The 27265-nt window shown below is 36.8% G+C and overlaps 1 protein-coding gene across 11 annotated transcripts in view; it reads right to left on the bottom strand.

Annotated features, from left to right (window-relative positions):
* Positions 1-27265, bottom strand: part of SOX6 (SRY-box transcription factor 6) — a 377869-nt gene that overhangs the window by 140445 nt on the left and 210159 nt on the right. For all 11 annotated transcript variants that reach the window (XM_065635311.1, XM_065635316.1, XM_065635314.1 and 8 more), the window contains 2 exons: positions 12719-12891; positions 8918-8986 (listed from right to left, as the gene is read on the bottom strand). In XM_065635311.1, coding sequence (XP_065491383.1) covers positions 8918-8986; positions 12719-12891 — 242 coding nt within the window. The remainder of the gene's footprint in view (positions 1-8917; positions 8987-12718; positions 12892-27265) is intronic.

The following is a 27265-nucleotide window of genomic DNA, read 5'->3' as shown; positions in this document are numbered from 1 at the left end:
CAAGCAAAAGTCTTGCATACAACACAAGTCACTACATTATCCAATTATTTGGGGAGAAGGGGTTCCAATGTAACAGACAAAAGGAAATAGGGTGTAAACTGCAGCCATAATCCAGGTTTTCCCTACATTAACAATGACTTTAAAATTAGATAGGTAAATTCCAGGCAAGGCCATTCACCTTTCCTTGAGAGCTATGCTTTGACATTTTTGCAAGTGTCTGGATTAGCTGGTTGCATAACACAGCTAATATCAGACATATTCATTCACTTTACTTTTACATATATGCCATCAAATGTATAGCAAATGTTAAACAGCATCTGGTTTGCTCATTTACCGGTTTGCACACACTACTACTTTCTTTATGTGAATTCATAACTCCTGAATGGATTCAGAGAGAAATGCACTTCTTCCTTGCTGTCATGACAATAAATACATTTAAAATATGTTTTTATGCTCAAATTGATTCAGTAATACACTTGTATTCCGGAACATTCCCACAATTACAACTAAAACACATTTTGATTCTTTAGGTCAGGATTTAGTCCATCTGGTAAATTTAAGATTTTACTGTGAGATTTCCAAAAGTACTTTACAATTTATTTGCTAAATGCTTTTGGCCTTTTTATGTGGGGCTGTACTTCATCATTTTCCTCCAAATACCTGCTTCTGCAGACAGAGATTTTGACCTCTGATATCACCACATTCCACTCTTGCCTATATACCTGAATATCTCCATAAATCAAGTCATTTCAACACTAAAATTTATTAACTATTTTCTTTATTCACTATCTCCTGATGAGTGTGTCAAATAGTGTGAAGGTTTGGGGTTTTTTAGGAAAAAAAAAAAAAAGTAATGCAAATGCTGATTGTTTTCCCTCTTGGTCATCACATGGCTGTCAATCATAAAAATCATCACTGAAAAAGTAACTAATTAGAAATGAACGGTCAATATCTTAGGCTGTTTCGGTCAGTCCTGGTATATGTTTTGATGTAACTCTGACATAGGACCTGAAAAAGAGCTGGTGTGCCCAAAAGATAGCCTGTTTTTTCCAACATCTATTTGTCTAATAAAACAAATTACGTGCCCTAAAAGCCCCGCCTCATTTGTATCTTTGATATTCCAAGCACAATACTAATATTCTCAGGTCTCCCCCATATGAGGTGCTCGATTCCGCAAAGCCCATTTACGTGAGCAATACTTCAATATACAAGTCATCAAATACTGACTATGCAAGTATTACTCAAGCAAGCAGGACTTCACAGGATTAGCCCTGTTGGTAGGCTGCCACTTGCCTCAACCTCTGCTCCCAGTTATCCATTTTACTTTGTGCACATACCACTTAGGAAGGAAACTGGTTTTCCGTGCTGGAACAAATACTTTATTCTTAGTGCATTATTCCAAATATTGCATTATGCAAACTGACAGAGGGGGTTGATGCAGACCTATACTAGCACAGGAATAGCACCAGAGGTGTTCAGAAGGGCATAATACCTGCCAAACTAGACTGGATCAGCAAACACTGAGACTGCCGCAGCATGTCACTCCAGGCTTAGTTGAAACGGGCAGATCACCAGCTGAGAGTGACCCCTGGGCAGCAGTACAGGTGGGTAGCAAAAATTTGCTTGATCCTCTACTGTTATTCAAGAACTGGATATAATCTCCCCCTAAATTAACAGGGCTCAAATCTGAAGCCCTTCTGTAAGCAAAGGCTGTAAAACGAGTGTTTGGGCTCAATAGAATCAATGAGATTTTAGCCCCTGGCTTTGACAGGGGCACGGCTGAGAACAAGCCCTTAAGCCACTGGCAAGACTGCAACATAGCACGCCCAGAGCAACCAAGCAGCAGTTCTTGAACTGGGAAGGATGGATGCCTGTGCCTTCATTTCCAATTTTAAAACAGACGTGGGAGAGGGAAAGTGGGAGGGCAGCTACTATCATTTTCTGCACCAACATGAGCCTGAGAAACAATGACATTTACTTTGGTTTAACTAATTTCCACACATCAGATCATGTTCAGCACCCATGTGCCAAAGTCCTATTCTTCAAGTCTGTTGAAATATGACTTTCCGAAACATGTGTGCTAACATTTGGCCAACACCACCACAAGATCATTTTATTAACTTGTAGCTCATTTCATAGACTGCTGCTCATGTTGCTAACATATGCTATTCTACCATTTACTGCTCTATAATTAGAGAAGTCATATGAAAGAGATACACAAGGCTTAATTTTTGCATTAAATACAATTTCTTTAGACTCGGGTAGATGAAATAAAGCTATTTAAAATAAAATTTAAAAAATGCCATATTGTGAATTAGAAAACTGCAGGAAAGCTAATTTAACTCTTAGAAGGTCACAGTAAAAATTTTTAAAAACCCATTCCTCCACCTCAAGACTGCATACAGTTCTAAGGATTGTGTTAAGAGTCAAATCCAGAACTACTTTCTCCTTTGCCAGGATAGATCTTGTTTTCAGAGGCTGAGGGCGCCAGGGGCACAGCAGCTAGCAGGATCCATGCAAACGGGGGACCAAGGTGCAAGACCAGAAGCTTAGGAGTAGCACAGGAGAGGAGAACCTTTAGCACAGTGTGTCTTTTTTGCTTAGGCTGTCATGCCAAAGTGTTTTTAGTACGGAAGAGGCTGAACACAGGATAGGGAGCATTGCTGGAATATTTATTAAAGGGTAGGCTGCTGGGAGGAGGTGAAGATGCCACATTGCTGCTCTTCCCGCACACCTGACAGACAAAATTCCATGCCAGACAGCAATAAAGGGTTTTTTTGTTGGAAAAAGCTGGTCTGTAACAGACTTTTTGCTTGGGTATTTATCAAATATGGACTTTATAACTCATTAGCAAGCCACTATGTAACAATAAATAAAATATGAAACATTTGACCTTGATGTTCAGCATATTTGTCTTTTCTCCATTGGAGAAAACTAAGCAAGTTATAAGCTGGACAGAAGTGTGATGCCATGCCTACAGCAGAACCCCGCGAATTTGAATCAAGGATTTAGCAGCCAGCTATTATACAAGTCACAGGCACAGAACAGCATTTGTCTCTTCCATGTGCACACAACTGCATTGCAGAAGGGAGTTAGACATAGATTTTTTTAATACTGAATGGTTAAAAACAATAAAAAAGAAAAAATATACCAATGACAGTTGGGAGCCAATTAATGAGTGAACTGAAATTTAAGGGAAATGTATCCTTTCTACTGTAAATTAATAAACCGTAGCTATAGTTTATTAAGCCACCACAATAATTTACATTTTCTACTCCCATAATCTTGACTGCTTATAAATTACAGTAGTTTTACCTATTCTTTAATCCAGAAACATCATTATTAAAATGTTTGATGCAGGCTACAGTGCAGCTATCATTACTTGTAAAAGTTAATTAGATTAGATAAAAGAAATAATTAGATTTGCATTTTTATCCTGGTTTTAAACTTCCAAAGAAGATCACAACAGTGTGCCTGTGGGCAATTAAAAACAGCATACAGCAGTGAAATATAAAGGCAAAAAAGGTCTGTTTTTCCTAGCTAATTCATGATTGAAGATACAATTACAAAATATTTTAAGGGTTTGCTGAAGCTGGGGGCTATTCCTAGACTTCTAAGCTTTGTTTATAACTCTCGCTCTCTTTCAAGGGAGTATCTGATCTGCGTACGCTGCCAATAGATGTATCAAATTGCTTTCAATGGCTTTATTTGGTCCTGTTCAGAGTTTGCTGGAAGGGGATATGTTTCATGATCGATAACAAAAAAAAAAAAAAAAAAAAAAAAAAAAGAGATGGGGAGAATATTCCCTAGTGCCAGAACAGTAGCATTGCAATTGCTTTTTGCTAAATCCAGTTTACAAAGAAGCCTCAGAGAGTGTAACTGAACTGACAATAACTAGATTTCAGCTTGTGCATTTTCAGCAAGCTCACTGCAAGGAGCTTTAACCCGTCTCCAAAAGGCAATAAATGAAAGGTTCAGCTATTAATATTGGAGGTCAGTTACATACTTAATGATAAAGCATATCTTTAAATCTATTTCTACTATTATTATCCTAGCAAAAAATTAATTAACCAGGTCAGGGAGGCCATGAAGGCTAATGTGGAATGTAATTATTCCTGATCTTTAGACATGTACTTCACATAAAGAGATAGTCCTTATTCAGCTCACCAGGTACCTGAATTGTCAGTAGTTAATCATGGATAACAAGAGAGACTCATTGGTTCAGCCTCTTAAGTTTAATTCAAATTATTCCTGTTCAAGGACAGTTTAAATAGTTGTAACATTTATGTTACTATTCTTTTTGTTTGTTTGTTTACTATCATGGTAATCATGTTCACTCTTTTTGACCAAAACAGAAAAATGCAAGAAATATGAAACTAAAACAGCATAAATGTATAAATTTAAACTAGAAAAAAATAAACTATTAGGAATAATTTCTAGTGGCTGAATTAAAACAGAATACTTATGAGAGCAGAGGAAAACAATTTTTCTATGCAATGGAAGCCATACTGATTCAAACAGAAAACGAAATGCTCTGCAATGGCATTGAACATAGTACAGAGGAATAAGGTGAAGGCAAATGGATGAAATCAGTTTGGATCAGCTATCACTGTAACACCCATCAAAAGTTTTTGCAGAATAGCTCAACGGCCAGTGCCCCTTTTAAAGATTTCAGATGAAATATAGGACTCACCCTAAGGAAGCCTCCCCACCAGAGGAGGGCAGCCCTCAAACTTTCATCCCTTAAATCCACAGTAGCACCACCAACTCCTGCTTGAGGGAAATCCTGGAGCAACATGCTCCAAGCATCAGGGAGATCCAACCCCCTCCTTCAGCTGCACATGGTGGGGTCAGAAGTGGTCCCCGAGCCTCATTCTGAAAGGACTGAATTCAGCAACGAGGCACTGAATTCTCGGGGATTTCAGGGCCTCGAGTGATTCTCAAGCTTGGAACAGTTCTAGAGATCACAGATGCAAGCCCCTTCCTCCAGTGTAGTCTTATCTTCATGATGTACCACCAAATTCTTCCTTTAAACAGCTTTTTCCCTTATTCCTAGAAGTTTTCATTTTCACAGCACGGGCAAAGAGATATCCTTGAAATAGTCTCGTTTTGTCCCTTCTACTTTAAGAATGAATACTTTTTATTAAACAAAAAAAAGGAAATTCCTTAAAGTCTGGATCAACCTGGAGACTGACCTGTGAGCTCTTACTTGCTCTACAGTATTTTCTCAACTTTATTTCCACTAAAAGCAATAATTCCTCTGCAGAGCTTTGCAGAACAAAGAACTTAATTTGACATACTAGATTTCCGCCCATTTCTATGGACTCCTCTGTAGAAAAGTGTTTATGAACATTATGAACATTTGAGTTGAAAAGTAATAACACACTACATTTATCTGAAATTTTTCATTTAAGATTCTCAAAACATTACATTTGAATTGAGGGACAGGAAACAATTTTCCAAATTCCAGATAATCAGAGACAGAATTGAGAACAACTCCAGATTCCTATTCCCTTTAGCCAACAGACAAAACTGCTTTCCCCAACATGCACACCCTGAAAGTAACACTAGCTTCACTTAGAAAACATGAGATGATTAAGCAGAACATTTAATGACTGCAGTACTCTTGAAATACCTATGTTGTTTTCTTATACTAAGCCTGGCTAATGTCCTCTTTGCTCATAGATTGTTGACAAAGTTTTGGATGTAGAACAAGTCTTGAGTAAGGTGCTCCAGTAAATGGTCTTAAAAACAAAATAAACCAAAAATCAACAACTAAATGAAATCAGATCTTAAAATGATTAAATAAATGAATAATATACAACACAATGTAAATATTAAATAACAAATCATGAAAATTCTCAGTAAATGAACCCAGTAGGTGTCCAGAGAAAGATGTGTTTTATTTAATATGGATTATTTCCACTTTTATATGTAGTTGACAGAAACCTTGTAAGCCCCATCTGAAGTAATTTCTAATTATTTAAATGGTTAAATAAACTGGATGCATTTATTCACAGAAGTTATTATTTAAGAATTAACACTCTACCTCAGAAGATGACAGTGGTACACTGTGTGTCTTGTGATGAAAACATTGCATCAGCAACGCCCCATTCCTGCATCCCGGAGAACATAGTGTACTTATTTCAAGTAGTTGTGCCATGAATAGGCCCTTGCCCAGATGGAACTGGCACCTGTGCTACTTGTATTTTGTAATCTCTTCAAAAGGAGAGAGAAAAAGGGAAGAGTACTATTGTTTTTCCATGTATACAAAGTATAAATAAGAATCCACACCATTTTATGTAAGTAATTGCTGTTTCCTGAAAAGGGTTGCTCAAGAATGTCTTTAAACAAATGCACCTTCTGAATAAAATCAAGAAAGTTCCAAATTCTACCAAGCCCAAAAACTAAACTGAGAATGTAAACATTTATTAGAAAATTGTTTTTTCCCCTCAAGCCTCAGAGAGAGTGATTCACCTCATCTCACTTCAGATGCCTACGCTATAGGCATCAGCATGCATTTCCTTTAGAGTTAATGGAGAGAAACAGCCATTTTAGGGAACAATTCATCTGACATTTTAAATATCTACCTTAGGACAAGATGAATTGCATCTAAAACTATTCACTCCGCTTCTCTCTGTTCACCATAAAAACAATCTGGATAATTAACTGAGACAGAGTTTACACTGCAGTTTCCTACTTTTGGTATGATTCCACCAAGGGTCACCAGTGCGACTTCAGTATCGGTACTGAGGTTTCCTGGGAAGATGCTGGGAGGGGACCTGGGAGAACCAGTACAGCACTGAATCTCTCATCTGCCTCTTCATCCCGCCTATAGCTCTGCAGGAGCTACAGGTCTCAACAAACTGCAACACTCATAATCAATTCAAGAGTAACAAACCTATTACAAATTGCATGGGCAACTTAGCAACTAACTTCTCTCCCGTGCAACTCCTGGCCAGCAAACCTGCCACAGAATTAAGAAAGAACAAATAAACAAAGAACTAGTCAGCTCACAAGCAAACGGACTATGTGAGTTGGTGTTTAGCCTAAGTAACAATCTCCTAACAAACTAGTTTTTAGAAATCTGCTCATAAGTTCAACGTATATTTGAGATGGCATCTGCCCAACATACCTAGTGCTTCATACTGCACTCTACAATGTTCCTTGGGTGACTAGATGCCCACTACCAATCTGGCTAACAAGCTGGGAGAGGAAACAGTCCTCACTGCCTCAAATACACTGATCAGATTCATGTAAATATAAATAAAGAGGCCAAACTATTTAGGAACTATGGAATAAGAGTAGCTTATATTGGCAAGAAATTTGAAACAAATATAGGGAAAGACCACCAAGAAACAATCCAGCTTGCATGAACAGAACAATCATTAAAACATTTCTTTGCATGTATGTCTAGGAAAGGATGGGAAAGAAAACTGGTGGAGGGTTCAGCACTGTGTAAACATAAAATTGGGAGTAAACAAGAAAACGAACCTGCAACCTATTCTAAAATAAATGTGCAACCTATTCTAAGACCACATTTCCCAAAGTCAGTGGAACGGGAAAGCTACTGGAAAGTATTGAGTGAACTGAAACATAAACTACCTTTGAACTTTTTACTACAGAGCAAGATACTTCCCAGGAAAACATACCCACATTCGTCAAACAGGAACAAAAATTACCTGGTCATGATTCCTCTTTCTGTGTCCTGATTTTTAAAGGAATTAAAAAAATTAGAAATTCCTCATGCAAATAACTGTTCTGTTTAGCAGACTCATCTATGTTTCAGTCTTAGCTTTTATGGCAAGTAAATATTTTTTTAATATGATCCTTTGTTTTCCAAAGCCAGACTTGCAAATAACACTTAGGAGAAGATGGTGTATTTTTTCCTTTCACTGTTCTTATGCCTCTCCCATCCTTTATGTACACCTAATATGAACGTGCAGTCTTCCAACAGGCAAAGACAAAAATGGTGCTTTAAAATTCAATTGTGTCTCTCATCCCAGGTATCAACACATTTATATATGTTAATTAAACTCCTTAAAGTGTAACTGAAACTGAATTACAATATTTGCAAAAGCATTTACAAGCATTCCTTTGGGATGAGGGAAGTAAAAACTTCAGTTTTTCATCCAGTAACATGGCAATTGTCTGATTAAGGAAAAAAATAATAGTATGAGCTTATAAGAAATAATTGGCAGCACAATCATCTGTCAGACCAAAACAAAATATTTAAATCAAAGAGCAGGTCCATGGAAATGCTTTCAAACAAAGTGGGAAGCGGAGAAGGTAACACAGTCACATGTAAATAATGCCTCTACCTACATGCCAGTCCCTACCCACATATATTTGCACAAAATTAAACCAGGTTCTGAGTACAAGTACAGATAACTGAATACCTCCAAAACACTGCCAGATCCACGAAGGTTCAGTTACTCCAAAGGTACATGGGACACATATACTTGTGGGTCTTTGTACATGAGCGGATTGGTCACAGGGACTCAGTACTGTCTCAGTGCCTATTATCCTATTCTTTAGATGTTTGCTTCAGTTAATGAAATGGAAAACATTCATCTAACCTTCTTATAAGGCCAATTTTACCTCTGTAGAATAAGGAATTCTAGAAACAATGATTGAGAATCTGCTTTTACTTCACACAATACAAGTCAAACTGATTGCAGATTTCAGAATTAAATGACAAGATTTATGAAATAGTTCATAACTTTTAGAAGAAAACTCTGCTTATTAAAGAAAAGCTCTTTCCACCAAAAAGACATTTCTAAGACATAAGACCCTCCATAAAGAACATCTTTACTGAGGTTGGTTAGTAAAGCAGGTGGCTGCTTTATTTTAGATCCTTCCCTCTCCATAAATGGAATTTAAGTATAATCAGAAGAGAGCAATAAAACACACTGACCTGAATTTGCTGCTGCAGTAGATTGATTTTGTGCTGCTGTTGCAGAAGTTGCTGCTGTTGTCTTGCAATCTGTTAAAAATAAAATTTCTATTAAGTTAAAATAGTAATAACAAAATGTCTATATTTTTGAGCAAAATCATATTATTAGTTATTATTTTTATATTTTTATTAAGTATCATTTAATTCTTTTAAAAAATGAAGGATGCTTTACAGGTATCTGTATATGTGATGTAAACATTTTACATTGAAATGCAACGTAACAATCTAGTTAGCCAGTAAGAAATATGTATTTTAAGCACTTAGGCCTCAACTCTGGAAAGCATAGAAACATGGGCTTGGTTGTGTGCGTGTGAATAATCTCATCACTATTCAACAAAGCATTTAAGCCTGTGGTGATCTTTGACTATGATGCATTACTGTTAGCTACAATGGGAATGAAACACATGCTTAAAATTAAGTGCTTTGCTGAATGGAATGGGATTACTCAGGTGCTTAAGGTTAAACACACATTTTCCTGCTTTGCTGAACTGGAGCCTTAGCTAGTATTTATAGATGTTTTGCTATTCAGCACAAGCTCCTAGGGCAAGCTCCTCTAACTTCATTCACAATGAGCAGCACATTACTTCACTTGTAAATCTCCAAGTCTTCCTTGGAAGTACACAAGGATCTCATCCTGTGTAAAAGCAGTACCTCATGCTCAGTAACTCATCCTCAACACAACCCTGTGAAACATGTAGATATTCTTACCCTCATTTGCTAGAATCCCTAAGGGATCTGGAGGGTAAAGGTTCACTAAATCCCTTCTCTAACACAGACGGAGAGAGAGAGTGTTCAGGGCAGGGAGCGCTAAGAGACTAAGATGACAGAATCTGCCCCAGACATACCCCCACCCCTCTCACCATGATTGCCACAAACCATCCCAAACCAGCATGCAAGAGCAGAAGGGAAAGAGGATCCTGCCCTTGGACTGCTGAGCTGCTCCCTGCAGTGGTAACACGGAGCTGGGGGAACAACTGGACTTCAGCTTTAGGATCATAGAATTGCTTTGGTTGGAAAAGACCTTTAAGATCATCGAGTCCAACTGTGCGGCAGACTGGAACAAGGACAAGATTTGTGTTTCCTGGAAACCCCAGCCTCAGCACTTCTGCTACCTTCATTTCTTAAATATAATTTCCCCTCCTATAAATATTTATCTAGAGCAGAGGAACCACATAAAACAGCAAGAAGATGGTGACAAAGGTAGTTGGGTCACTCAAATCCACTGCTTCAGTTTTGGCAAAAACCCTCCTGGTCTCTTTCCCCACTATCTTTTGAGCACGCTTACTCTTTCTGTTATAAACAGAGAAAGCTAAGTAAAATGTTTTAATGATAAAAAAATTACAGAACTGTAGCAAGCTTGATTTGGAAATAAACAATCACATAGTTTTACTGCAAACTGTTCAGATTAACTCCTAAGGAATCCACAGTTACATATTAACAGTTTGTAATTGTGCACACACAGAGATAAAGTCTGTCATTTCTTTAATCTCTCACTTTGACACCTGGAAATAGCTCTGTCATTTTTTTCACAGCTACAGTTAAAATTCACTTTTGTACGGGAGACAAAATTCATACATATTTTAAGTCTTGCATATGACCTCAAAGAGACAAATTGAGGTCTTTGTGACTCTGGGGCTGGATCAAGGCAAATTGCCACACAGAAGAAGAATCAAGCAACTATCATAGCCTACTACTCCATTTATAAGCCTGATGTTCAAATATTTCTGGATAAACCTCCCAATAAAGTCAATGAAAATACGGTGAATGAAGACTGAAGAAGCAGGCCCTGGTCTGCTAGTGAAAAAGGTAGTTCAAACAGCCAGCAGCATGCGTGCCCAGGTGACCCTGGGGCAGCTCCTAGCTCCTCAGGTCATTTCTTGTCATATCAGTGGTCAGCAGCAGTGTCTATGCTTGGAAAAGCAATTCTAATGGTAACTGTCCTACAGAGAACAGTTTAAAACCTGTATGAGTGCTTGAGTTGCTGTTTCTAATGAGTAACACACCAGTTGTGCTATTCCATCTTACAAGTGTAGTGCTTGTCACTAAATATAAGATCTGTTGGGCTTATGTCTATGTTGTCCCTCCTGCTAAAGTCTCAGTGAAGGTAAAAGAAATATTATCATGATAGTCAGCTTCAGAAAAAAATATTTGTAATTTCGCATCAAAATCAGATACTGCATGGAGCTGCGTCATGGATCATAGAAATATAGAATCACAGAATAGTTTGAGTTGGAAAGGACCTTCAAAGGTCATCTAGTCCAACCCACCTGCAATGAGCAGGGACATCTCCAACTAGAGCAGGTTGCTCAGAGCCCCGTCCAGCCCGGCCTTGAACATCTCCAGGGATGGGGCACCTACCACCTCTCTGGGCAACCTCTTCTAGTATTTTACCACCCTCAAAATACTTAATTCTTTCTGAGTGCTTTATCTTTTTTCACAGACACACAGTGTCCTATGTCCAGAATTGTTTGGAGCTGCTGGTGACCTGGCTGCTAGCTAACATGCTATGCTATAGCCAAGGCAAGGATGAGATCTTTTTTTATATGTACAAAGGCACTTATCTGTCAGAGTTCAGACTGTCTGTGAACAGCTTTTTGTACCTCTATGGACAATATAGTACCATTTGAATAGGCATTTCCTGATGAAAACCAGAAATATACCAGGAAGCATCTAATGTCAATGGTTCCTCTTAGATGGAACAGTACCGTGATAGAAAATGTATCCAATACCCTGCAATGCAATTACCATAGCATAGTCTTGATGTATAGGCTTGACACAGTAAAGTAGGGTGCACGAGCACCATGTGGCTCAAATTCTGAATTTTATTTGCCTATCGGTTGAGCTACATGCTCGCTTCATTGAGCATGACAACCTAGTTTTAAGTGTCATTTAATTTTCATTTTGAAATATAATTACAAAGTGTTCACTGTAAGATATCACTCGTCTGCAAATGTGTCAAGATTAATTTGTGCTAGCTTATTCACAAGTGTCAATAGTTAATTACTGTGTCATCTCTGGATGGCTAAATGACATTCTAACTTCTGATTTTTTACAGTGTTCCTTTATGTTATTTTTCATTAGAGGATGAGTCCATATCCCTACATGTGGGCAAATACTCAAGCACATAAAATACCAGACGTCACAACTCATTAAAATCAACGGAGCATATATTGCTGTATATATCCTATAAAATACGTTTAACTGAAAAGATAATTCTAGTAATAATGTCAGATTCCTAAAAACCACTCATTAATTTGGATCTGTCTGATCTAATGCCTAGGGGACTAGTGTATGGGATCACTGTTGTTACACTTCTGTACAACGAGAAAAGTACAGCTCTTTGGATAACTGCACCTTTGAAAAATTAAAAAAAAAAAAAAAATCAGACCTTACTCATAGAAAATATTTGAAGGTTTGAGGCTGCTTAAGGTTTCTGGTTCAATTATTTTGTTTCCAAAAAGGTGAGGAGTTAAACAATGGCCACAGTCTGGCTTATTTGTAACTCCCAAAATCGCATCTCAGGGCAAGAAACAAGAACTGTGAAATCTATTAAATGCCATTGATTCTAGGAAATAAATCATTTGGATTTTTTTTCTCAGGATACGAAGAGATTTCCTCTTTCTGGAAACAGATGTAATTTCTGAAGATATTTAAGCTCTTTTATCAAAAGAAAAAAGATGAAAGGAAACACCAAGCAGGACAGTGTTTATGATAAGCATTCTGCATGAAACATTTTCACAGGTTTCTTTCTTGGAGCCTCACCTGTTCTTGCTGTTGGCGAGCAAGGTCCATTTGCTGCCGTTGTTTTTCAATTTGTGAGGCTGCCAGCTTTTTCTGTTCATCGTGGGCAGCCAGGAGCTGCTCTCGTAAGCTGATCAGCTGGGTGATCATAGTAGAGAGCTGTCGCTCTTTTTCTGCCAGGCTTTCTGGTGTACCTAAATGTGCAAGAAAGATATACCGTAAATATGAGGCAGACAATAGTTACCAAGCAATATTCACAGAGAAAATGGCTGAATCGCCAACATGTTTATTTCAAGTGGCAGCTTGAATACGTATTTTACTAAGAGACCCCAAAAGAATCCAGCACATAGCTTTGCTGTGCTCTAAGCAGTGGAGAATATAATAAAACTTGAAGCAGAAAAGATATAGACCATTTCTTTTTTTCTGACAGGAGTAATTAACAATGCACTGTGTACAAATCCCTGTAACTTTTCCATCTAAATCTGCCAAGTGTGATAAATACATTCACAGTTTATTAGACATAATTTTTCTTCACTATATATATTTTGTTGTTTTTTTCACCCAAGTATGTAAAAATGCTTAAAAAAAAAAAAAAAAAAAAGATGCTGTTCAGTGGAAGAAGCAATTTAATAGTTTATTGATCATTTCTGTAAAATACCCATATATCTGGTAGGCCATTTGGGTAAATGTAATCTTTGGTTATGGAATGCATATTAAAAATGTGCTCTATTTGTCCCTAAGAGAAATGGCTAACCTGAGAAAATGGCTTAAAAATTTTCATTTAACTTTCAAAGTTTACTCTACAGAGAGTACTTAATTAATATGAAACTACGGTACATTTATTCTTTCCCCTAATGATGCTTAATGGTCTGTTTATGGGAAAATTGCATGGGTCTCCTAAGTAGAGACTACAGGGTCCTTTTGCAAATCAATGCAAAAATATCCCATCCTACACACGAACATATTACTCTGTCACAAACAGCAATGTCAGCTCCAAATTTGAGCCATACACTGCATTTCCTTGTGTGAGCACCTCAGACCCACAGCTCTGTAAGAGGTAATTTAATTACAGTAGGGTAGCAGTTCAGGAATATTGGAAGAGCATCTGAAAGTGGTTTACAGTTGCAAGTCAGATAAATGAAGCAATTTTATGTTGTACTGGAAAACTGAGAGAGAAGAAGCGAACCAAATCAAGAACTAGTCAGGTCTGTAATCTGTCACAATGATATGAGAAGTTGCACAAAAGGGGGGATATTTACATTTTTCCTCCATTCACAATAGAAGACTGTGATAAAGAAGACACGGGACTTTTGAAGAGGAAGAAAATGTGTGAGGAACAGGACCTGGGAGGGAATGGAGAAACTGTCACCAAAATTATGACTCCACCTTCTTCCCAGAAGTAAGATGGATATCTTCTAAGGAAGAGAAGAAAGAGGTTGACAGGTTTCATAAGGAGAGGGAAGACAAAACAGACTCCTGCCAAGCTGGTCACAAACCCAAGATGATCTACTACTTACATAGTGCTATGACGCGACAAATATTATTCTTAAACAGAATTTCATTTGCAAAAGCAGCACACAAGAAAAGCTCTGTTTACAATTGCATTCCATGGAATAAGAAACTGCATGGCTTAAGTCATTCGCTCTTAACAAGGCAAGTTCTCAAATACAAAGGGTACCTGGGTTTTTGTACATTTCTTAATTGCATTTAACAAGAAAAAGAACTGAAAATATTCACTTTCTTAGCCACTATTACCTATCTTAGTTTTAAAAGAGTGCAACGAACTGATCTTTCAGTACCCTGTAGTGCCAAATCTTAATTCAGTATATATGTGACACAGGCCTCCAGACAGGGAAGAATGAGTAACTCCTGTTGTAGTAGAAATTTTAGAAATGGTTATCAGTGTTCTTAGTCACAAGAAGTATGGTGGATGCATGAAGTTAAAGCTGAAGGACACTCTACTGTTCAGACTAACCCACTGTAAAACTTGAGTGTGATATGCACGACTGAAGCAATAAAAGAATTCTGTGCAAAAAGCTTTTTCAAAACAACAACAAAAATTTTTGAAAGTAAGCTTAGGTGGGTATGAAGCCATGAAAATGTCTGCACTGCCTTGCCAGGATCCATTAGCTTGTACTGAGCTCCACACTGTTGACACCAGTTCAATTACCTGCAGCTTAACCTAACCCTCTTAAACTGTATTATTCAGTCTTGAAGATTTTGCACCATGGATCAAAAGTTATTTAGGTGCTTTTGAATACATTATTGTATACCGAAATTAATTTTCGTAGAGGAAAGACTGTTCTGCCAAAGAAAAACTCCCTTGCCCATCATGACTAAAAGAGATCAAGCACTCCACCTATTTTAGAAAGCCAATGGGAAGAAATCTGCTGCCACAAATGATACCGAGTGCCATGCACGGCCACCTGGGAAACCACAGCTTGAGACCTGCACATCTGTCAGGCAGCTTTGGCATTGTAACGCAGGCCTCTGATCTTACAGTCATAAAATATTTTACACACCCAAAGCAGATATTAATCTCCTACTCTATTTCCACATTATTCTGTATACTTTGTACTTGCTTCATAATATAAGTACAAAGCTACCACAAAAAGTGCCTGCTAAAGCCACAAAATTTGATTGTTTTGCTATGATTAGTTAGAACCATTTGATATGGTTGCAGCAAATTTATAAGGTCATTTCTTCTTTTATCTTTTTTTCCGAATTTTATAGAATAGGAGGAAGAAGTAACTGTTCTTATTCAGGAATTCATAGTAATTGGTTTTCTTTCCTTCCTCCTCTCCCAGGAGAAGCACATCTGAAATGAATGACCCCATTTAAAGTACTCTACTCTTTAATTTGTACTATGCTATGTAATCCAACAACAGAATAGAACCGATGACCACAAAATGTACAGTGTGCTCCTGGAGAATAAGGAGACCTCCATGAAGCTGCAAGACACTTAACTGAACACTGCTCAAGACAAGAAAAAGCACAAATGCAGTATGTTGTTGTATGAACAGCGTGAGGGAGAGGTATAATTTAATTTTAGAGTGGAAAATCCCAGCCATTATTTCACAGTTTAAATATCAATAAAAACCAACTTGCTCAGAATGCAGACCAGATTGAGCTGATCGGGTTGGGCCAAGAGAGGTCATCAGTAGCTGTGTGCCATCATCATCTGTTTTACATCCACTTACTGCAGCAAGCAATGAGATTCCTAAACTCATTACCAGTAAATAAACCTCTTCTGCTGACTACAAATGTCTATAAATAAAATAAAAAATATAGCTATCTGTAAAATATATTTGCCATAAATACAGATAAAACAAAAAAGCTTAGTAAAAAATATACAGTATATATGCCAGCTTCCATAAAATATTATATACCACAGCTCACTCTCTGTTCTAATCCTATTCTCTTACTCCAAAGAAGGCAGTGCATTTTTTTTTTTCCATGGGGTCTTCCTTATCCCCAAAACACATCTGTCTTGAGTTTCTCTCAGATTTGTCAGGTGGATCAGTGCTCCCCAGGGCCTGCTCCATCTGAAGTATTTTAATTTGACTAAACACCTGATTTATTTTATCTCTCCGATGAGAAAGGCAGTTTGTCTTAATAGAGCTTGTCAGCCTACAGTCCCATTCACAGCAATTTACAGGCAGCCGGGGATGCTGGAAAAGAAGAGTGCTCTGATTCTGTATTTTATCCTCCTCTAGAAAGCACCTAAAAGCAGCTATTCACTGCTACTGCATGTGGCATTTTAGAACTGAATTAGCTTTTTATTCAAGTAACTACACTTGTTGTGAATAGCTTATCTGTAAAATTGCTACATTCACTACTGATTTTATTAACCTTTGGCTCTATCACAAAATGGTCTTCAGTTAGGAAAGACCTTTAAAATTGACACATTTTTCTTAGGGGCCTTTATTTCAGTGACTTCAGATATAGTGAATTTGATCCATTAACTCCCTTTACCAGCAGTATTTTAAATTTTGAGTGTTGGTGGGAAGTCGATAGTGTTTAAGAACTTCTTTTAAAAATTAAAATATAACAGTCTCATCAAAAGTTCAGAATTTTTTTTTAATAGTTCTTTGGTTATATATTCTTGCCTTTATGATTATAATCATAAGCTGAAAAATAATTTCATTGTAGTAATATCTTAATTTTTCCTTGTGTGCTTATTGTTTTACCCCTTTTTTTTTGTATGGTTTTGAGCACGAATTGAGATAAAATGGTCAGATTGAACAGAACTAAGGCATCAAAGAGAACTTTTGAGAAATTCTGGTCATAGGTCAATCTAACCAGGAGTGAGAAAATAAAAAGTAGCTATAAATCTGCTGAAAAAGAGGGAAGAGTTCAACTTGTGGTCTAAAATTACATTTAGAAAGAATTCTGCTTGTGGCAAAACCTTTTATTTTGAAACCGATCACAATACTACATAAATTCTGGCACACAAAGTAATAGAAAGATCATCATTAATCTTCTTATGCATTTAATAAAAATCATAAACATCATTTTGCATTTTATCTACCTAGATTTCTTTAAGCACTGAAAAAAAAAATATAACTATAGCTCCTATATCAATGTCTGGCTTACCACCTTACAAAACTTCTATTACTTCTTACTACACACTCAGTCTATATACAGATGTAGCTGCATGTCAACAAATACAGGAGGGTTTTCAATGTTAAATTTGGAATTGTCCTTGTGACAAGTTGTCATGAGATAGAGGCAGAGTAATAACTGCTGGTAAGGGAAAGAAAATATGAAGGAATAACAAAAAATGGACTCCTAGACTTCTATAGTATAAGTTAAACTAATCTCTTTGACACTCACCAAAAGAAAACAAGATAAACCCACGTATTCTATCAAGTGAATAAAAGACAAAATACTGGAGTCATAAATAAGCCAAAAATTTTTAGGCATGATCCAAAGCTTGCCAAAGTCGGATTCTTAGCTGCGACACAAAATTACTGTGGGTTCTTGAATGTGCTTGCCTTAGTTTCCCAACATGTACACAAAGTAAAACGCTACCAATCAGAGGGGTTTATGCCTGGTTAGTTAATTCTTCTGAAGTGCTTTGAGATCTTTGCATGGAATCTCTACACAGCTGCAAAGTATTATTGGTTCTCTTGAATTCTGTGATTAGTGAAAGCATGACAAATATCATCCGTGTTTATGCACTGCATCTAAACTAACTTTTGCCCCATATACTTACAGGAAATACAAATTAATAAATCACAAATGATTACTCCTGTTATGTTTTCAGAATAAACACATAGTGTGACTTTCATGAAATCAAGAGACTGTAATGCAAGAAAGAATTGTGGACTTTGCCAGAAACTAAGAGGGGCTTTAAATCACAGAACTGTATCATCAACCAAAGCAATTAAACCAACAATCAAAACTTATTTTGAATACTGTTAAGCAATTTCAGCATTTAAAAATATTTTTTTTAAAAAAGAGCCCTTATGAATCAATTCCTCTGATAGGTTTTTTTCTAATGGACATTGTTTGAAAAGAAAGCAAAACCACAATGCTAGACATAAAAGAAAGTGTATTTGATCTTAGCTGCCCAGAGATAACCTGGTTAAACCACTCTGTCTAACACGGCAGTCTGCAGCACACATCAGATAGGCTGTGATGTCTCTACTTCACAGGCTCTGTCCAGCATTTAGCATTTACCCTTTTTTGATTGGGTCACCTTTTAAATGCCACAAAATAGGGCAGCAAAAGTCAACAAAAATAAACAGGGAAAACAGAAGAAAGTAACAATCTAATGGAAGGGCTTCGGAGATAAAAGTCACTTTGTGAGGGCTGCCTGACTAAGGAGCCCCCTTGCCATTGTAATAGCATCTAATTTGAGTTCTAACTCCAACAGCAGTTTAAAAAGCTTTCCACTCTAAAGGGCCCCAAGTGCATCATAAAGATAAAGCATTTCAGTAGAAAACAGCCACAAAGACCTCTATTATCTTGTCAGTCTTTGGTTACAACAGCTGAACCAATATGACTAAGTTCTGAATGACTTTTTTTTCCCCCTTCTTTTTATAACACTTGAATACTGAAATTTCTTTATTTCATGATCAGTTAGCAATTGTTGATGTTCCCATATGCTACTGTCCAGTCCTTAGTCAATAAAAAGTTTTATAAATGCTTCCATTGTGCTTTGTAGCATCCCAGTACAGAAGGCAGCACAGCAAACATGTCCAGCATGCAAACCACACTGGACAGCTTCTCTTGTGAAGGTGTTAGAACCCCTCCTCCTTATGCCTCAAAATGATTCTGAGTTTTAAGCTTGGAGCAAGGAAAAATTAATACCCTAGATCCATAAACACTAACAGGAACTAATATTAGGAACTACTGAAAACTTTCTGTAGAGCAAAATCTGTTAGATTTTTTTTTTTTTTTTAAAAAAAAGGCCTAAGTTAGCTATGCTTATGTGAAGGATGAAAATGCTTTACTGACAATCTGCAGGATTCATCCTTGTTTCACATATACTAAACCTTGGATGCTTAAGCCACTTCTTAGGTGGGAATAATTTTAAACTAACATGAGTTTTAATACAATCCTAAACTTATCATAGGACAGACTGTCTTTCCTAGACTAGCCATAAAATTGCAGGTAGCAGAGTGGAAATGAAATTACCTCAGTAAGGCCACGCCAACCCTTCATTTTCCCATGTCAGTATGGCCACAGCCAAGTGAGGGAGAGGGCTGGGAGCCGGGACTGCAGGGCTCACTGCACCTCCATCACCACAGCCACCGCGTTGGCTCTGTGCTGCTGGCACGTCTCACAGCAAACATCAGGGCCCTGCACCCACCATCCCTTAGTTTGGATCATACCAAGGCTTTCACCCCATCCACACATATGGGGAGACAGTACATGTGCAAAAGAGCGATCCACATCCAGATCTCTCCCTGACGTTGAGCTGGGCTAGAGACAGGAGTCTCTAGCTTAAGTGCCCTCACAGGTCCTCACTTTATCATTGCACCTCTGAGTGCTCAGGATTGACTGTGCCCTATTCAATCATTTAGTGTCACACTCAGTTGTTTTTTCCCTTCTCAAAAGAATTGGAAGGATGTATCCCTTCCTCAGACTTCACAAATCATAGAAAATTTTATTCTGCTTTAAGAAAAAATTTAGTCACAGGAATGTATATAGTAATCCAGCTGAATATTGCCCCTAAAGATTTGCCATTATCGCGTGGCAACTGAGGCAGGCTTACCTGCCTTAGCATTTCCCAGCAAATGCTTGTATCTCAGATTTGCTCCTGAAAATAGCCACCTCTTCTGAGATAATGTTTCTTTCATGGCCTTTAGCATTTTTTTGATCTCATGTATTTGCTGGACTTTTTGTTCTTTTGTTGTTTCTTAGCAATTCTCAAGTGTTTCCTGAGGAATATCTTACATTCAGAGGTTTTCTTCCTTGACTGTTTTTCACAACAGTTCTAATCAAAGTAAATTAATACATTCAAAAGAAAGGACACTGCAATGACCCGATCAACACAAACTATTCACAAGTTACCGCCAAACACCTCCAAAACTGTTGAAGTGATCTGCCAGGCAAAGGATTGGATTAAGTAGTCCCTGGTCAGCTCATGGAGCAGCACAATGATATGTCGCCCCATTTTTAGGGATGTGGTGAATCCACAGTTGAGTCCTAAAATGTAATCCATGTCAGGAATGTAGGAAAGAATGTGATGTTAGCCAGAGCTTCAGCCTCCCCCTCTTCCAAACCAGCGCTCAGCAAAAAACAGAATCCCAGCAAATCTCTTGGACTCTTTATTTTCTTTAACACACATGAAAAGAAGAACTGTATCTGACACAAGCCTTGGAAGACTTCAACTATGTTTAGAGATTTTGTTACTATCTCTTACATAAAACTCTACTTTGGTATCGTTTGCTTTTAAAATATATATCTATAAAAGTAAAAAAAAAAAAAAAACAACTTTAGCCAGTTTCTTAGAATTACTCTCAAATTCCAGAAGAACTTGTCACCTTACTTTCTAAATAATACTAGAAGTACATATTAAGTGTTAATTCATGCATGTGCATGTGGAAGAAAGAAGATGACGATTTTTTAGTAAATTATTCTTAGGGTTTTTCGGCAGTCAGTACAGATTCAGTGGGTTTAGAAATATTTCATATATACTCAATCCGAGCTGCTCAGACTCTATGTGTGAGAAATGCGATAATACTGGGTATAAACAGAGAAATACACATTATACATTGCCACTAAAATCTCACAGCCAACCTGTTCTTGCTGAATTAGAATATAATGATATAGCAGAGGCCACAGGCTGTGAGTAATCTGTACAGTGATACAAACACTAAAATATGATGTAAAGAGGAAAGAAAAATGAGTAGTTTTAGTCTGTTAACTAACTAAAATGTATGACAGGGCATAGCACACCAAAATAAAATGAACATGGTGGTGTTATACAGAAAGCAAAATTTGTGTTATTAAAAATTACAAACAAGAGAGGAGGAAAGACGGTCCGTCCATTTAAGGTACTTAGTCTGGACTTGAGAGAGCTGAAAAAATATCCTGACCTGCAGTTTCAGTTTTTCCCATTTAAATACAATGACAATACTTCCCTAGCTTGGGGAGGTGGAACACGAGGAGGATGTTACTCTGAGGATAGGAATAGTAAAGATTCCAAACTGTATTTGTAGGCCATATAACAGAAGGAAATGGTAAATTAAAATATAAAAAATCCAAAGGATAAAGCAGGTATTGAATGGGAAAAGAGTTGATAAGCAGAAAAAAAAAAAACCAAAACTAAGCATCATGTAATTATATAACAGTTCATCTTCTGTAAAAAACTACACTGAGATGCCAGAAACTGCCAGAAACTGTCCTTAACAAGGACAGCAGAAATACTTAAATGTCACAGCAGGAACAAACTTTTGGGAACCTTCTCTGTACAAACATCACCACACAGATCATGTTTACCAGCTTGGTTTTTTTTCTTTTTGTGGACGTTAATATCTTAAGTCAAAATGGCACAAGATTGGTTCACCTTTTCATATCAGAGAACACACATTAAGCATAAAAACCACACTAGCAACCCAATGTTATGTCTTCCTCAACGAGAAGAGAAAATTTTAAAAATATTTGAAAGTTAAAGTCTGTAACTTTTCTCATTTACAAAGGCGGTACAACTAATTCCAACTCAATTGTCCTATAATGCTTTAAGTTCTCACAAAATAAAACAGGGGAAGTCTCCTAGGGCAATGGAGATAACTGAAGTTTTTCCTTCTAAGTCAGGACAAAAGCACTAAATACCAGAAAAAAAATCAAGTCCCTCAATAACAACGATGTTCACAGTGCTGGTAGCTTCTTCGTTACACTTCGTTAACTCAACAACTCAGCAGGCCTAATTCTCACTTTACATTATTTACACATACGTGTAGATCCAGCAACTTCAGTAGAAATAGCCTGTATTTACAACAGTGTGAGAACTGATGCACACGTTTCCATAAACACTAAGTGAAGCCAGTTGTTCGCCTTCCCTATTATTTTATCGCCGAACTTGACTCAAAACACACAGATTCTTTCACCAGTTTTGGCTGAATTTTGTAATTGTCAGTGGACCAATAGCAGACATGTCAAAGAGAAGTGCAAAATATCTCATTGTTGAACATTATGGAATAATGTTCTTAATGACATTCTCTCTCTCTGTGTCTACCTCTGCAAGCTATGTAAAATGTTGGTAAAGAAGCCTATATACACATATACTCTATTGCACCATCCCAGTTTTAGCTCTGAGACTGCTTTGTCCCAACAGCATCATTTGATGTACAAAACTGTACATAATATTAGAAATTTTAAATGCACTTTCTTATTAAATTCTTACCTCTCCATGAGCAGCTTATAGCTTAATGTGAAACTATAGATATGAAACTGAGACTGAGCTGCTTACACAGAGAAATACTGCCTCACATTTCACACTAGCTAAACATTATTTTGCTTTCTGAATAATTATTTCATTTTTTTTTCTCTTCTGATTCATAGAATTTACTGAATGGAGTTCTGCTGCACTAGCAGTGTCATAATATCTTAATTCAGTTAAATAATGGCTTAGATATTTGAAATCAAGGGAAAATCCCTACCCTTCACTTCCAGAAAATAAGAAAAATATTTTTGTTCTAGATGAACATTTGCACCTGTGCCTTGATATGGAGGAATGGATGGTCGGAGATACGAATGATGAGCCCTTGCTAATATTCATATAAAACACTGCAGTAAAAGGTGTAAGATACTTTCTTGTAACTTTCTGGTTTAGGTGTTAAATATTTTGTTTTGCTTGTATACAATCACAGGTAGTATCTTCTCTGGAATTACAATGTTGAGAGTCACAACTGAGCGTCTGGAACAAGCAGGATCCTGTTAACTAACATGAAGAGATTAGGAATCTGCTGCAGAAAAAAAATGTAAATGGAGAATTCAGGACTGATTTTGAAATTGCTCCATTTCATTGATTGTTCTTTCATAACAGCGTACAGCTGGATAAAATCGTTTTGTTTCCATTTTAACTTTAACAAGTGATTTCTGCATACTATGATACTCTTCAAAATGAATCTTATTTTTTTATTATGTAAACATGACACAATTCCAAGTGATATGTACAATTTTTCATTATTTTTAAACTAGTATTTCTTCCTGTTGCGGTGCAAGCGCAAAAAAGCACTTGTTTGGAAGGAAAAGCTCTCCAATTAAAAATTGTATCATCAATCACAAGGATGAACTGAATATCTGTTCTATCTAATCTTATTCTGGAAAGAGAATTGTATATGTACATGCATAAAAATGACTGGAAGGAAGCTGAGTTTAGAGGAAGTTAGTTTAATATCTTATTTGATGAGTATAGCTTGTATGAAAGCGATGACATTAATTTCCCTGTAAAACAGGACTTAGAGTTACTTGTGATTTTGTTAGCTAATATTTTTTCTTCATAAAGAAGTTCATGACATAGAAGAAGCTTTTGCTTGTTTGTGCTGTCTTCTCACATTGTCTAAACTACAGATTAATAATGAAAGATTAAAAAGAATCATTTGTTTTAGTTACGTTTTCCATTTTAAAAAGCAAGCTACAGAAAAGGAGATTTTTAATATTCTTTTTTTCTGCTTTTTGTTACAGTATTTGCAGAAATACCATGAATCTTCTCTTTAAATACTGGGGAATACCTTGCACTGTAATGTCTATAAATACATACATGGAGTGATGGTGAGACAAGGTGAAGTCCATCTAACTTGTATGTGTACTCCAGCAGCTGGACACGTGCAAAACAGGTGAAAAAACACATAATCACTGTATCTTCTCCTGTGGGGTGAGGAGGATGATGTGCTGCCTTATATTGAACATCAGCATCTACGTACTAAGAAGGTCTATGTGAACAAGGACAGGAATTAATACTTTTATCTATGGGTGCAAGAAGGGAAGAGATCCTTTCCATAGCTGCCACTGCAGCTTTTTCATCAAAAGGCTAATTGAATTACATAATAAGATTCAATTATTGGAGTTCATTTGCCTCAAAGCTAACACTGAGGAATCCACTCCAAAACACTCTAGGAATCTTGCCTCTTTTCCTATACTCAAAATTGTAACCCAAATGCATTTCTTCTGCTGCATCCTGAATGCACAATATACACAAGAGAGGAGACATGCCCCTGTGAAACATACTCTGACTTATGATGTCTTGCAGTTACTTTTTATATCTTGTTAAATAAGTTACTTCCATGAGTTTTTAGTTAGTAGTTATTAGCTACACCACACAGAAATGTCTAAATATAAATATGAGGAGTATTAGTACTGCAAGATTTATATACTTTAAATATAAATTTTAATTTTGATCTTAATTACATGTTCATCTTTCATGTCTTACAAATACAAACAAGTATATCAATGAAAAACTTACATTTGCCTCTGAAGATTTTTATTGCCTCTGGTGATAAGTAATGAAGAAGCAAAGTTTATTGCAAAACAAGGACATTAGCATAGCCTGTCTGTCATGGAAGCTCTAAAGAAGAAACTTCCTACTTCATCAGAGAAGAGACAATTTAGTCAAAAGCCTTTGATATGTATGGAAAAGCAACAACATTTTATACATTTAAAATGTGCCCACAGAAGTCAGTTGAAGGATTTACACTTATTTCACTGGGCTTTGAAACAGGTCCATTGATATGTTCATTAATAATGGCATTAGGTGGTCAAAATTGGCAGCTTCAGGCTTGTAAATCGGAATATTATTTTAAATTTCTTTCATAATCAAACAGTTATAAATTGAAAGTGCTTCTTATCTGCTACACACAACCTAGTAATCTGTAAAACCAATTCAGCAGAACCTATTAATGCTACAAATATGAGTTATCTTAGGTCTTTGGAAATAACCACAACCTCACTGTGCGGCTAGGAGAAACAAAAACCAAACAAGTAATTTATGCTTGTTATTCCCTCAAGGTTTATTTCATTAATAAATAAATAAATAAATAAATAAATAAGTGAACTGAACACATTCTAGAACAAATCAGAATTCTATGACAAGTTTGTTGTCCTCCTATGAAATATGTTACAAAATTATCAGTCAAGTTTTCTAACTGAAGAAAAACGTCCTAATTCACATTAACTGTAGCACAAAGGACATGGCCTACATTTGTAGACTGAAGTTCCACACATATTCTAAGAGTGTTCTGGTATAATTATACTTTAACCACAAGCATGACTATGTTTAGCCAGATGTTTCTTAGAAGCAACTAAAAGTACGGTTGGAAATTTTCTTAATTCAATTTATTTGTATATGAAGTTGATCACAAACCAAAACATTTAACACAGCCCTTCGCTACAGAATCACTGGTAATGAAATTCTTCACAGTCCCATGCCAGAGAGTGGTATCATGTTATTTTTTCGTGCTTATGTAGGTATTTTACCACTCAAACAGGATCACTCAGAATGAAAACATAAACATTGCCTATTCAAAAGACATAATTTAATATTCAAAGGCCTGAATTTAGGCACAACTTTAAGCACAGTCTAAAGATAATTCAGAATAAATCTTGAAGCACTGGGAGCATGTAGGAAACACACCGAGAGGTTTTGAATTCCATTATAACAGCATTCTAATTCAATATATTATAAATAGACCTGGGATGCATTTAAGAAATCAGGATCCCTTAACTCTTCTCTCCTTGAGACAATAGAACATTGTCCGAGTTGCATTTTCATTACTTTATTTCTACAGTGACTGCAATTTCATCATTATTTTTCCCTCATAACAAGACACTAAAACTAAAACCACACATGAAGAAGGAACAGGGAAAACAGATTTCTGCTGAGACTTCTCTCAAATGGTTTTGAAAGTTAATCACCTTCCTTTTAAGTGTCCTATTAAAAAAATGAGCTATGTCTAGAACAACATACATATTGCAAATCAATGCAATGTTTCTGACGTGTTTCTCAGAAATAACATCAGTGTAACTGTGATGCTGCGATACTGCCCACTAAGATTAAGGCTGATTGTGACTGCAAAATACTTTCACACTTAAATAATGTATTTTATGCTCATTTCCTCTCTATTAATTTTAAATATACACCAAAATTTCAGTCTGTCTGCATCTGTAAAGATCTTGGGTATTTTTGCTTAGGTGTCTCTGGGATAGGTTTTTTTAAAGGGATTTAGGACTCTTACTACTGCAGGCAGATCCATGGCCATGTTTTTAAAAATGCGTTAAGCATCTAACACCCATTGACTCAGATGATGTCTTCTATGCTATTTTAAAATATGAGGTAGCTGTGTCTGAAATGCATAACATCACTTTAAAAGTTTTCAGCTGATTTTCATCTGAGGTGGTTCTTCGCACAGTGGACACTAGAACCATGGAATATCTTCCTAAAAGATGCTGTGGGCTCAAAGTTTTATACAGGTTCAAGGGTAGACTGGACAAGTAGTTGGGGGGAAGCAAGATCTTGGTGACCAATACAAAATAAACAAACCACATCGAGGTCAGGAAATCCTTGGAAATGAAAATAGTCAGAGGCTGGGGTAATGTTAGTGTGAAAGTATATTCTTTCCCTGTTCTTCCTTGTTCCTGTGCGTCAATTTATGATTACTGCTGGAGTCAAACGGATGTTTGGCTATTTTTTCCTTTTTATACTTGTCTTGCTTTTGGCTGGAATAGAGTTAATTTTCTTCCTAGTAGCTGGTATAGTGCTGTGTCTTGGATTTAGTACGAGAATAACGTTGGTAACACACTGAAGTTTTAGGTGTTGCTAAGTAGTGCTTGTATTCATTCAGAAACTTTTCAGCTTCCCATGCTGTGCCAGCGAGGAGGTGCACAAGAAGCTGGGAGGGGGCACAGCCAGGGCAGCTGACATAAAGTGGGCAAAGGGTTATTCCATACCATATGACATCATGCTCAGTATATAAACTGGACAGGGGAAGGGGGAAGGCGGGGGCGACCGCTGCTCAGGAACTGGCTGGGTATCAGTCAACAGGTGGTGAGCAATTGCACTGTGCATCACTCGTTCTATAAAATTATTTTTCATTATTATTATTCCTTTCTGTCCTA

This window comes from Caloenas nicobarica, chromosome 5 (genome assembly GCF_036013445.1).
Source record: "Caloenas nicobarica isolate bCalNic1 chromosome 5, bCalNic1.hap1, whole genome shotgun sequence".
Lineage (NCBI taxonomy): Eukaryota > Metazoa > Chordata > Aves > Columbiformes > Columbidae > Caloenas > Caloenas nicobarica.
Note: the sequence above shows the minus strand (reverse complement) of the source record. Positions and strands in the feature narration are given on the sequence as shown.